The following is a 14111-nucleotide window of genomic DNA, read 5'->3' as shown; positions in this document are numbered from 1 at the left end:
GGGCTGGCAAGTAGACTAATTCAGACAGTAACGACACATAAACAACACTTAATGACAGCGATAATTTTGTTTATTTAATTGTACAGGTCTTTCTTACACTTCAGAGACAGATTAAAACATATTTTTTGGATCACTGCTATAATTACTTAAGTGCAAATGAGTACATTTCTCTACTGAAAAATACTATTGACTATATCGTATACTTTCTATGCTATACATGGGGAATGTGTTGCCTGGATGTGAAACGTATGAAGGAATGTTTTTAAGTGTGCAGGGATGGTGTGAATGAAAAAACAGTAAAAACCAACAGAGATATACAGTAAGTTTCCATGCACACTATTTGGTTTACAAGGCTACTGTGCAAAAAGGTTGTTGCTTTTAAGACATTGAGCGATTATCAATGTGATAGAAGAAGTGTCGTTCAGTAACGGATGAGTGCTCGCAGAGGCAACGAGGTTGATCAGTTTACAGGCACTGCAATGATGAGTTTCTACATTCTCAAATACGGCAACGCGTTGTTTTACAGGTCCATAAATTCTGATTCATTTCCCAAATAATTTACTGGAAAGTTTCCTGGAAGGAGCCGTGTTATTTGGTGCAAGCTAAACATTAAACAAGGACCAGAGCGGTGAATTTCCAGTTCTACGTAAGCTACAGCAGTTCAACTAAACATAAAAATGTAAAAATATGTCGACAAAAAAATACAATTCAGCAATATTAAAAAAAAGTAAAGCAAAATGTATGATTAATAAATATTTACTTGGTTTTAAACGGGGCAATATCTTTCTTAGAAATTCTTCAACTAATTAAACTAATTTAAATAACTTAAAATGTGTCTTTTTCTCCTGTAAACGGTCACCTAACAAAGGTACTTTCCAGAAATCTTTAGAGAAATTTGGAAATCACAAACCTGTTAAACAAAGCATTAACCTAAATCTTCTATACTGAGGATTTCCTGTATGTTTATTGCATCTTTTACAGTCGACACTCTGTCCTGCTATACGAGACAAATTCAATGTCAGCTGCGATTAAATCTAAAACACATTAAAGTGGATAAATAAATACCCCTGACTTCTGTGCAAACCTGATACTTTAAACCGTGTGTTTTTGATGCTTTCTCACGTAGTAACTGGCCGATAACCTGAGGCTGGAGCGAATCAGCAGTTGTCTTTTGAAACTTTTAAAAGCACAAAACAGTTCAGATGTAATTTAGTGTTTGAAACAATAACCAAAAAAAATAAACGCAAAAAAAAACAGCAAATGTAGCTTGCAGATAATTTCGTTGACCATAATGCATCTGATCTACAGTACGTAAAAATCTCTAAAATCATAAATTAATGTATAAAACAGGAATGAGCCTCTTCGTGGGGGGAATGGGTTCAGGACTTTTGCCTCTCTGCTTCTTCTTGCTGGTTTTTCTCAAGCATGATTTTAAAAAAGGTTAATTAAGGTGTAACTTTTGTTTTTCCCGATGGGCAGCAGCATAGCTTATGATGACAACTGACCCACTCCGACTCTGCGGCGCAGCTCGCAGAGGAGACGGGCAGGAGGAGGATACTTGAGAATGAAAATGTCAAATGTGCGGACGACGACTTCGGCTTCAGGGCTTCAGGGCTTCAGGGCAAGCTGCCGGAGCTCAGCCCGTCCTTCTCCGCAGATATGGACTTGACCAGCTCCTCCACCCAGCGCACCTCGGACGCCACCTGCTCCGCCAGCGCCTCGTAGCGGTTCTCCAGACGCCCGAACTTGCGCTTGAGGATGTTGGCGGCCTGCATGGTGCCGCGCGCGTCCTCCTGGCACTTCTTGCGCTGCGACTGGGAGCGCTGCAGCTCCTGGCGGATGTGGCTCAGGTCGCTGGAGATGCTCTGGTTCTCCTCCTTGTACCAGCCCTCCTTCTCCTCGTAGATGGACAGCAGCGCCGCCACGTCCTCCTGGCACGAGCGCTGGTTGCGCTCCAGGTCCCTCAGGCCTTCCTCCGCCGCCGCGATCTCCTCCAGCACCTGGGAGAAGCGCTCGAAGTTGACGTAGGTGTTGTTGGGCGGCATGCTGGAGTGGGACTTGATGGTGTACTCCTTCAGACGAGTGGTCTTCAGGCGCCGGCGCTCGGGCTTGTGGTCCCTCTCCTCGGGACGCACGCCACGCCTCTTAATCACCTGCAGAGGAAAAATACAACGGTTTGAAGTAGGGATGTCGGGGTAAGCCGGTGCATATTCTCATTTGCCCAGGTCATAGTATTTCAAAGGAGGTTAAATCGAAAGCAACTGGACTTAGTTTCCTAGACAAATAACTAAGTCCAGTTGCTTTCGATTTAACCTCCTTTGAAAAAGTAGGGATGTCACGATTATACATTTTCTTGGTACGATTATTGTCAGAGAAATAATCACGGTGTTACGATTATCACGATTATTATGCACTAATTAATTTCACAACACTATGAATGTGTAAAATCAAATATAGTCAAAATGTAATTACATAAAATATTTCAAGTACCTATTAATATATGACCAATGATTAATCCCCAGGGGAAATGTTTGAAATATTCAGGTCATAAATTCTTATCTATACCAAATGTTTGCGTTTATTTTAATCGTTTTTTGTTTTGCTTTTTTTTTTAATTAAAAATGACACGCTTACATTTAAATTCCTACCAATTCAATGTTACGTTATTAAATGGACCAGTATCTGAGCATTTACCTTTATTTTTGCGCACATCTGCAAATAACATCAAATTTTTGTGAAAGTAACGGTATTTATGAATCTTTACGATCAATTAATTGTGGCGTTTAATACCACGATTAATTGTGAAAACAAGTAATCGTGACATCCCTCGTTTGAAGTAAGTGTGATAATTTGACAACAACCTAAGTGATACTGGATTGTTGAGGCCGACACGATACTGATGTTTGAGAGTTTTAAAAATCTAGTAACAATATAAATCAGTCATTATCATTAATCAATTTGTTTCTTACAGACAATACAAATACAATACAAAGAATGGGTTGTGAACAGGATTTTTTTTTTTTTTTAATAATAATAAAACAATATTCAACTTCAACTCTGTGGTTGAAAAACTGTAATGAAACTGAACTTTAAAAAGGAACTGAAATTAGTTGAGTTGAGAAAGCTGGGAGCTTTCTCAGGCATGATTTGATAAAGATTTTTTACACATCTTTATACTAAAGCCTTCTTGGTTCATAACTGAATTTTATTTTTTTATACTATTGCGATGAATCTCTAAATGTAAAACACTCTGAGTTACACGGCAATGTATGAAAAGCGCTTTACAAATAAATGTTATTATTAACTGTTTATGAATGACCTCGAGCACCTCTACAATATTTTGTCAGTTATCAGCCGGTGTATAAACTACTGTACTTGCAGCGATTCAAGATAACCGCACAGGGCTTCACCATGTAGAGCCTGATAGATAGGAATAACAATTTTGCACTGAATTTTAAACTCGTCCAGCAGCCAATGAAGAGAGAGCAGCGCTGAAGCACTGGTCTCTCTGGGCTCCGTCTTCATTAGAGGATGAGCTGCGTCATTGTGAACTATAGAAACTGTAGCAGCTATATCTCTTTCCCCGAGGCAGAGTTATAATGAATTGTTCTAATCTAATCATGTGGATCCAGACGAGGCCTGGATTCATTTTCTCAATACTTTCAGAATATTACATGTCAGACCTTAGATATTTCTTTTTTATATATATATATTTATAAAAAAAGATGATTAGGTTTATTACAGCTCAGCAGCCAACTGAATGTTATACTGCTGGACGTAAACACTTAATACAACATACCATTTACGGCACTCATCTCAGTACCTCTTCCTTACCCCCACAGTGAACAAAACAATTGGTAAAAGAGCATTTATGTACAAAGCGCCTTCAGACTGGAATAATCTTCCTTTAAATTTACGCTCATTGACCTCTTTTCATAGGTTTAAATATTCTGTGTCTTCTTATTTTGAGTTAAATTGCACATGTTTCAGATGATTTATATCATTTTTTTTCTTGTAACACACTAATTTTCAATTTGAATATTATGTTATTATTTTACATTTCTCTTAGTTTATTTAGGCTATTGCTATGGCCATTTGCAGCCATCGAGAGGTTGTGTCCATTTTTGTACTCATTTCTTTTATGTCTGTGTTGATGTCTGTTGTCTTTGTTGTTGTATGTTTGTAGATTGTTGATTGTGTCTTGTCTCTTTTTGGTTTGTAATGTATATTAGGACCCCCTCGAAAACGAGAGGATTCCTCTCAAGGGGTTTATCCTATTAAATAAAATTTCTGAATGAATGAAAATACATCACCCACCTTAATCCAGGGGTGCTCCAGACTGTCATCAATCGTCATTCTCTTCCTGCAAAGTAAAACAATCCATCGATGAGAAAGAGTTTACAACGCTACAAGGTTTCCTTATTAGTACCAAATGGTAAATGTGTTGTCTCAGCAATCCAAGTATAAAATAACAGCCATGCAACAGACATCATGACATCAGACAAATCACACCATAGAAAAACAATACAATCATCCCAAAATATATAATCACAGAAAAGTGCTTCAACATCTCCCCGGATGTAACTAAAGATCATCTTGTGGCCGCACCATTCAGCATTACAACTGCTGTGGGTAGAAAGCTACCTCTGTACCGTTTTGTCCTACCCTCAGCACCACAAAATGACACACAACTAGGAATGTACCACGATTACTTGTTTTCACAATTAATCGTGGTATTAAACGCCACAATTAATTAATTAATTGTAAAGATTCCTAAATGCCGTCACTTCCCAAAAAAAGATGATGTCAGAACCGTATCGGCAGATGTGCACCAAAATAAAGGTAAATGCACAGATACTGGTCCATTTAACTGGTGTAACATTGAATTGGTAGGAATTTAAATGTTAGCGTGTCATTTGTATTTCAAAAAAACAATAAAATAAAACAAAAAATTATTAAAATAAACATAAATTTGGTATAGACGACAATTTATGACCTGAATATTTCAAACACTTCCCCTGGGGGGTTTATAATTGGTCATATATTAATAGATACTTGAAATATTTTGTGTAAACAATGTGTAATGTAATTATATTTTGACTATATTTGATTTGACACATTCATAGTGTTGTGAAATTAATTAATGCATAATAATCGTGATGATTGTAATACCGTGATTATTTCTCTGACAATAATCGTACCAAGAAAATTTGTAATCGTGACATCCCTACACACAACACACAGTACATTCATATGTTTACAGAACAAACAGTTTTCTCCTTTTCTTGTGGCTTTAATGAGGAGATATTCTTACTTTGGGTCCTTGACCAACAGACGGCGTATGAAGTCTTTGGCCAGCTCGCTGGTGTTGCTGAAATACTCCTCGTCAAAGTCGTAGTTGACGGCCGAGATGTTAGTCAGCGTCTCCTGCTTGGTCTCGCCAAGAAACGGTGAAGCGCCACTCAACCTAACACACACACACACACACACACAGGCACACACACACACACACAGAGGCTGCGCTTTAGATGACATACAGTACGGAGGAGGTGGTGAAGGGATTTCTGTTTCTGTTTTTTTATTTTTACAAATGACAACAACCAGTCATGATGTGAAGCATTACTCACAGAATGTATGTGATTACTCCGATACTCCTGCAGAGAAGAGAAGAGCCAAACATGAATGGAAACTGTCACATGTGTGAGTGCACATCTTCAGAGGGGTGAAGAAAGAAAAAAAACACACAAGTTCACATCTTACCACATATCCGCCTCCAGTCCAAGTGGCTCATAGTTGACTATTTCTGGCGCTGCAAAGCACAGAGGAATGAACTCTTTTAATTCAAACCAGATGTTGAGATCTGAAGCAGACCATCATCCACTTACAAGGTTTACCTCACATGCCAGCGTGGGCGCAGGCGAGCACAAAAGCTGAGTTATGATTTTCTACAGTGAAGTGAAACATTTTAACTGTGTGAAATGAATTTGTTGAAGAGGAGGATTGAGGGGGAGGAGGGGAGGAGGGGAGGAAAGAAGAAAATCTCACCAACAAACTCTGGCGTCCCAAAGATGTTCTTGAACTCATTTCCTGCTTTAATCTGATGAGCAATCCCAAAGTCAATCAGTTTGATCCGGGGGTTTGGGACGTTCTTGTCCAGCAGCATGATGTTCTCAGGCTGAGAAACACAGTGTGAGGAGGAGGAAATGTTCAAACATACACACAGAGAGACAGTAGAAGATGTTTTCCATTGTTTTCCTTAAAATGACATGAAATCAAATTGATTCATCTTTGCCTTGCCATTCAAAACGTTGCATATTTGCCATGTACTGAAAAAATCCCCCTATTAGTCATTGTCTGGCATTAGAGAAGCTGACTTATAGTCTTAAACATAGTCTTGGTGAATTTTATGAAATCTGGGGCCTTTTCTTACATTTTATTGAAAAAACATATCTGCAATATACTCTTGACCCTGAAACTCCCTCCTAACGCATCCTGTAAGACCTCATAAGATACATTAATTTGAAAAATTCATTACATTTTTATGCCATAAATATATCTGCTATTAGGTGTATCACAATAATACTTGTATGCTTTGCTCTACCATTGTAATGACATTCAATTTTAATCCTGGATTAAAACTGCACTATTGATATTTTAAACCACTTGGGATCATGTGGCAAATGTGTACAGTTGTTTATCTATGAATTCAGCAGGAGTATGAATAACTAGGTCCTGTTTTCCTGTTTTATAGTACGTGTGCACATGACTTAAACATTTATAAATAAATAATCATCTCCACTTATCATCATGATTCAAAATTCTACAGCTGCAACCAAAGATTATGATTAATCTTTCAAAATGCCTGTTAGTAGCTGTTTGTTGTTTGCCTTTACAGTCCAAAAAGAAGAAAAACTAAATGTATTTCACACAGGAGCTCAAAGAAAAGCAGCATTTTTTTTCTCTTTTCTTTCATTCATTTTCTTTCGATCTATAAATCAATAAATCACAGCAGCTGTACGGAGTTCATCAGCCCAGTTTATCTTTCTGCTTTGTCCTGTCTGTAGGGCACAAGCAGTGTGTGTGTGTGTGTGTGTGTGTATGTGTGTGTGTGTCTGCCTATCAACCGCCTCGTCATCCTGTGTTACAGATGGAAAAATCTCTGACAACACACCGGTGCCAGATACTTTACAGTACAACATGAACTTCTTCTCACCAACATGTCATTTACGACTGTCGGCCCAGAGCAACACACACCAGGGTTCCTACAGCTTAAGCCAACTTAAATTTAAGACTTTTTAAGACGTTTTTAATGCCGGCTTGAAATGAAATTTAAGACCGACTTCACAATAAACACAAATGCAAAAAAAAACAAAAAACATCACCACATCTATTACATAGGGTTAGGGACAATTTTACCCACTTTCCTATGTGGTCCAAGGTAAAGTGACTGCTACATGAATGATTGGGGGAAAAGAAAAACTGATTTGTGAGCTGGTGGCCGTAAGAAATTTAGCGTTGACGGCCGCCATTAACTTCTCTATGTCAGAATGTTACCAATTATTTTGAGATTTGAGACTAATTATAATCATAAAATCACACTTACCAAATGTTAAAGCAGAAGTAAGCGATATATTTGTGTTAATATAAGTCTTAAATAGTTATATCTTCCGACAGCAATCACTTACATAGAGTGTTTGGACCGAAACACGGGTCTGTCAGTCACTCTGCTCTGCTCTGAGCCGAAGAGAAAACTTTTCTCGTATCCTACAAGTTTTATCCAATGAGGAGAGAGAACGGCATGCAGGGCTGTGTGTGCAGCCAAGGGATGCGCCTGAATGTGGTGACGTAGGGACGAGGACTGTTATGGTGCGTTCAGGGCAGCCCGTAACTTGTGTTTTTCCGACCTGTGAAGTCATACCAGTTCGATCTGGTACGAGTTCACGGGTCGGAAGTTACGAGTGGCCGTTATAGTGACTTTCACAGGTAAAACAGGTCGGAAAAACACGAGTGGGTTGCCTGGAACGCTACAAAGTCGTAAGTTGTGACTTGAAGCTGTAATTTACGGTTTCAAAAGCCTGCCTGGAACGCAGCATTAGCCCAAACGACCGGATCGCTTATTTCTGATTTAACATTTTTAAGACCTTTGAAAAATTGATTGAAGACATTTTAATGCCAATTAAGGCCTTGTTTTTAGATTAATGAATTCAATGCCTTTTAAGACTTTTTAAGGATCCGTAAGAACCCTGCTATCAACCGCCTCGTCATCCTGTGTTACAGATGGAAAAATCTCTGACAACACACCGGTGCCAGATACTTACAGTACAACATGAACTTCTTCTCACCAACATGTCATTACACACACACACACACACGCTGCTGACCTTGAGGTCGAAATGAGCGATCCGTTTGGAGTGGAGGTACTGGACGCCATCCAGGATCTGTTTGAGGAACTGCGTGGCCTCCTCCTCCGTCAGCGACTCCTTCTCGGCCAGGAAGTCGAACAGCTCCCCTCCCGACACCAGCTCCAGGATCAGGATCACGTCCGTCTTGTTTTCGAAGATGTCGTGCAGCGTGATGATGTTGCTGTGCTGAATCTCCCGCAGGATGTTGACCTCGCGCTCGATCTCTTCGCGGCTCACCCCTCGCCGGCTCGACGACAGCCGCCGCTTCTTTATGAACTTGGCGGCGTACTCGATACCCGTGCTTTTCTCCTTGCACTTGCGAACGATGGCAAACTGCCCGCTACAGGATGGAGAGAAAACAGAAAAAAATTATATTTAATTACTTAAATAACCACTGATCGATTCAGTTATTTATAGGTTTAAGTTAGAAAAGTATTTATTGTGTTCAAACCGAAAGTATAGACAGGCCATCTGCCACTTTAGAGTAAACAATACAAGAATTGTTGCCCTTTTTTTTGGCTTTTAGGTTGCCTTTAACATCTGGCCAGGGACAACGGACGAAAACTAGCCTTGTTGACTAACTCTGGCCCACTTACAGTTTTTCTTTTAACTGTTGATTAGTGGTGCACTGTCCCTATGAAATAAACTAATAAATGAAATAAATGAATACCAAAAGTTATTGGAAGGTACAAAGGACTCGATAGAAGTCGGAGGTTATGTGATCTATGCAAAGACGGCCAGATTGGTGATGAGTTCCATGTTTTGTTTGAATGCAAGAACACATGTATTGTATATCTAAGAGAAAAATACCTCCCTAAATACTATGTTCGTCGCCCATCTATGTTTAAACTTATTTTGTTATTACAGTCTGATAAAACAAAAGTTTTTATAAGCTAGGTGCTTTTCTGAAACGTGTCCTTCCTCTGTTTAAAGCAGATATCAGTGGAATGTTTTTGTTAATATAAGTCCTAAATAGTCCTATTTTCCGTCAGCAATCACTTACATGAAGTATTTCAGCCTAAACACGAGTCTCTCCGTCACTCTGCTCTGCTGTAACCCGAGGAGAAAATTTTCCTTGTGGGATACAAGTGTTATCCAATGAGGGGAGAGAACGGCATGAAGGGCTGTGTGTGCAGCCAAGGGATGCGCGTGAATGTGGTGACGTAGCACGAGGACCAATTGATGCCTGACAAGGGCGGGGGCTGCTAACTCATGGTGCGTTCAAGGAAACTCGTACTTTGTGTTTTTCCTTCCTGTGAAGTCATACCAGTTCGATCTGGTACGAGTTCACGGGTCGGAAGTTACGAGTGGCCGTTATAGGGAACTTTCACAGACAACAGGACGGTAAAAACACGAGCTACGGGTTACCTGGAACGCTACCAAGTCGTAGTTGTGACTTGAAGCTGTAACTTACGGTTTCAAAAGCCTGCCTTGAACACAGCATTAGCCGAAACGGCCGTGCCGATGATATCTGCTTTAAGTGATAGTTTTTGCTCTGTCCTGGTCAGAGATGTATGTACAAAGTATGTACAGCCCCCACTGCCTCTTGCTATGTCTGATTATCTGTACTGTTTTATTGTTTGTGCTCCATACCACTTGCGTGCCAGTTTTATCACCTCAGGTAGTTAGATTTGTCTTTTTTGTTTTTCCAGCTCTATGTTATTATAATGACTTAATTCTTGGCTGCTGCTCAGTGTTGATTGTTTTCAACATTTTATAGACTACGGGAGTGCGTCCAAACTTCTTTGGCTTGAGTTCGATCCTCCATAACAGATACTGGCCTCAATGTTTGAAATATACTTCAACTAAAGAGTGGGTTTTAATGCTGCTTCATTTGAGGGATTTTAAAGAGGCCCCCCAAAAAAGGTAAACATGTCCAGACAAACCACTCTTACAAAAGATACATATTATCCTTTAAGTCATCTCTGTTTAAAATATGAAAAAACCCTAATATTCTTCAGAAAAATAAAATAATCTAATTTTCTTGTTAAAAAAGGGAAAAAACAACTGGTTTTAACAATGTTGCTGAAATGTGAGTCCGAATCATTAAAAAGAAGATAGAAGACGACGTGACAGGGCACCCAGTGATGAAACTCGAAGTTTATCAACATAGTTAAACAAACAGAAGTATTTCCACTGCGCTGACGCTTTTCCTCTTTTCTTGGGAAACTTCAAGCTCCTCTTTGTATTAACAAAGATGACGCAGGGAAATAGTGAGCCCACAGAGTTATCATGGGGACCTGTGCAAGACCCCCAACCCCTGGGTTTGTTGACACTAGATTAAGTGCTATGTACTGTATATGAAAACAGAGTTAGGTTGTAGTTGTCAGTTGTCGTGGCAGCTATTAATAAAGTTTGAGTTTGACAAGTTACTGAGAGAAAAACACTACATTGTCAATACAATACAGATCCATATTTATAGATGGCAACAAACAGAAGGTGATTTTCAAGTATGAAGACAGCGTTTAACAGGGCAGGTCTGTTCAGAGAATCTAATTTTCGCCCATTTAATGTCAGCATAACTTTCTATCAGTGCACACACACACACACACATACACACACACGCTCAGTGCCCTCTCCTTTCGAGGCTCTACACCACAGCGGAGGTGGAAAGGCACATTGAGAAGCCGTGACGTCATAACTTTTGCTGCATTACTGCAGATAGAAAGAAAACAATCAACTACACTAGAAAGTTGATGTCTCATTGTCTCATTCACACACACAGCTCTTTAAAGGGATAGTAGCCCTTTTTTTAAGTGGGGTTGTATGATCTACAAATAGCCCCTAAGTACTTTAATTGCAGTAGAAGACTCTCCCGTTAGCAACGCCAGCCCATAGCCCTGCCCAGAGATTTACAACATACATTGTTGTGAATGGACCCAAAGAAACAGCCTATTTTCACGGCCTAAAAGAGGTTTTACCTGGAAAAAAAATACACAGTTCCATTGTTCGCTATAATATAATTTTTTCCAGCCCCTCAAAGTGCAGGAAAAACACAGTTTTTATTTGGACCTAACCAACTGCTGATCGTCGGGCGCTAACCCTGGCCGGAGGGATACGTGAGTTGGTTAGGTCCAAATAAAAACTGCGATAAGGGCTGGAAAAATTATATTATTTTTTTTTTTTTCAGGTAAAACCTCTTTTAGGCCGCGAAAATAGGCTGTTTCTTTGGGTCCATTCACAACAATGTATGTTGTAAATCTCTGGGCAGGGCTATGGGCTGGCGTTGCTAACAGGAGGAGTGCAGAGAGTCTTCTACTGCAATTAAAGAACTTAGGGGCTATTTGTAGATCATACAACCACACTTTTAAAAAAAATGCTACTATCCCTTTAATATGTTGATGCTGACACCTGACCGGACCGCACCGCACCACAACCCAACATGCTTCAATGTTCAGTCACACACACACACCTGCCCAGCTCCTCTCCCATTTCATAGTACAACTCGACATCCTCCTGCCTGAAGCCAGCCATGGTGTGATAGAAGTGAAGCCTCGAGATTCACTGCTGTGAAGAAAAAAGGAAAAAGGAGGAAGATTAGAAACAGTCAGTAGAAATCCTGCACAACACAGAGACCACAACAACAATGTCATGTGAGTAGAGTCTAGTCTAGTCTGTCTAGGTGGATTACAATCCCCATTTTCCACCTACGTACAGGGACATTCACCTCTCATTACGACCTGGCAGCTTTCCCCTCCTTACTTGGCCCGAGTAAACACAGCTTTAGTTTTTCTGGCTGATGTCAGACTCCCGCATACCAGACCTACTGACATCACCTCCTCCCTGGACCAGATATCTCGCTCTCACTAAATTAAAGGGACTGGGGCTTAAACTACACACACTCCCCAATGTGTGTCAGCTTACTTCATGAAAAAAGTACCTATTGTAATAGGTCTATAATAAAACTATTTATGATTATATTCTTTAAAGCCTATATTTACATATATATTTAAAAAAAAAACTGTCTTAATGGGCTGGCGTTACATTGAGGTTTCCTTTATATTATCATGTTTTTTTATTGTATATTACTGATGTTTCTATCCTGTATGTGTCTTACTCTCATGATGCTATGGACCTCTCATTGGGGATGTGTCTTTAATAAAGTATATCGATCTATATATCTATTTATCTATCTCTAAGTTAGCTAATAACACAAGATACGGAGCAGCGACTCGTGTGTTACAACCAGGCAGTAACTTAAAGACGTGAAACATCAGTCGAAGATCGAGGTAATCGCCACAAATACAAAGGGGAAACATCAACTAAAATGTACAAGATGTTAGTCTTTTAAAGATTTTAAGGAAACAAACACTTTTATAGGAAGATATGAAGGGAAATCCGGGCGACGACAGACAGCTAACGTTAGCCTAGCCGCGTAGCTACGGTAACAACATAGCAACTATAAACACCGGGCTCGCGCTGTTTGTTATTTTTACTCTGGAAAATACAAGTTTTTTTTTATAATGACACTAGATAGTTGTAAGAAATGTAAAGAAATAAACTACAAAGGTAAGAGAACAGCGGGTACTTACGGTGAAGTTGACTCCTAGAGCTGCATTCCTCTGTAAACTGAGAGAAAACTGAACAGGGGTCAAGCTAGCGCAGCCAACTGCAGAACTTCCGGTCCTGTCCTTCAAAATAAAAGCCTCGCAGACCTAGGACTGACCTTTACTGGGAAAAAAATATGTTTATCAATGGTATTTTTGTGATAGCATAATTTTGATCAGACATTGGTAATAATTTTACTGCTTCTGTGGTTAAAAGTTGCAGTTTTATCCGTCACCAACATTTCTCTGAAGCAATACTGCATAATTTAAGTGCTATTTTAAGCTAAATTGTTTTGCTTTCTACTTCACGTTTCTTGTCTACTTAATGTTTTTTGTGGTAATTTTGTGTTTTCAAATTATTATTATTATTATTTTTTACCAATTTGATACTGTTGTGGAATATTTATGTGTAAAAACAAAAAAGGTCTTATATCAGATACCCTGATATTGTTTGAAGACGTCATGAACACCAGCCAAGTGAGAACAACTAGATTAGACTGAGCCATCTGTTTTGTTTCTGTTGTTCCTGAGTCAGAGTATTAGAAAACTAAGAAAACTACAACAATACAAGATGGCTGTTTTCAATTTCCTTTTCACTTGATGTACCAGAAAGAGTTGTGACATTTCAGCGCCTTGTTTACAGTCAGTCATGGTCCTTACACTGTACTGCACATACACAGATATCAAAGCATCTAAAAAAAATAATGTAAGGTAACTAACGTGATGTTAATAATGATGTTGTTGGATGCATAGATTTTTTTTTTTACACCCTGCACTTTCTTCATATTGTAGATTTACTGACTGATGACGTATAGCAACTGTACTTCTTCAGCCGGAGAAGCAGGCAATAGTAAAACCATCCAACAGCATCCATCCCCATTAAATCCAGGTGAGGTGAAGGATCCAAATCTTGCCTGTTTGGCTGCTCAGTCCTGTGCTGCTAGAAAATGTCATGTTACTTTCAGTTTGTCTTTGTATGTATGAATGTGTTTGTATATGTTTTTATATGTATATGACTATATAGAGAGATAAAGACTAGTTGTTAGAATAAATCTATATGTATATAAATATAAATATAAATATAAGAATATATTAGAATAAATCCAGTTAAATAACTCATAAATTAATTTACTGTATATATTATAATGACTAAATAACTTGA

At 39.1% G+C, this 14111-nt stretch overlaps 1 protein-coding gene across 1 annotated transcript; it reads right to left on the bottom strand.

Moving 5' to 3' along the window:
• Positions 1-52: 52 nt before the first annotated feature.
• dapk3 (death-associated protein kinase 3) lies at positions 53-12973 on the bottom strand. The gene is made up of 9 exons (XM_085803850.1): positions 12935-12973; positions 11815-11906; positions 8382-8742; positions 6046-6175; positions 5761-5809; positions 5628-5654; positions 5315-5467; positions 4318-4363; positions 53-2153 (listed from the first exon to the last, which is right to left on the bottom strand). The coding sequence occupies exons 2-9, from the start codon at positions 11874-11876 to the stop codon at positions 1617-1619; spliced, it is 1365 nt and encodes a 454-aa protein (XP_085659976.1). The 5' UTR covers positions 11877-11906; positions 12935-12973; the 3' UTR covers positions 53-1616.
• Between the last annotated feature and the right edge of the window lie 1138 nt (positions 12974-14111).

The sequence above is a fragment of the Trachurus japonicus genome, chromosome 17, assembly GCF_045865225.1.
Source record: "Trachurus japonicus isolate A0001 chromosome 17, Traja_1.0".
Classification (NCBI taxonomy): domain Eukaryota; kingdom Metazoa; phylum Chordata; class Actinopteri; order Carangiformes; family Carangidae; genus Trachurus; species Trachurus japonicus.
Note: the sequence above shows the minus strand (reverse complement) of the source record. Positions and strands in the feature narration are given on the sequence as shown.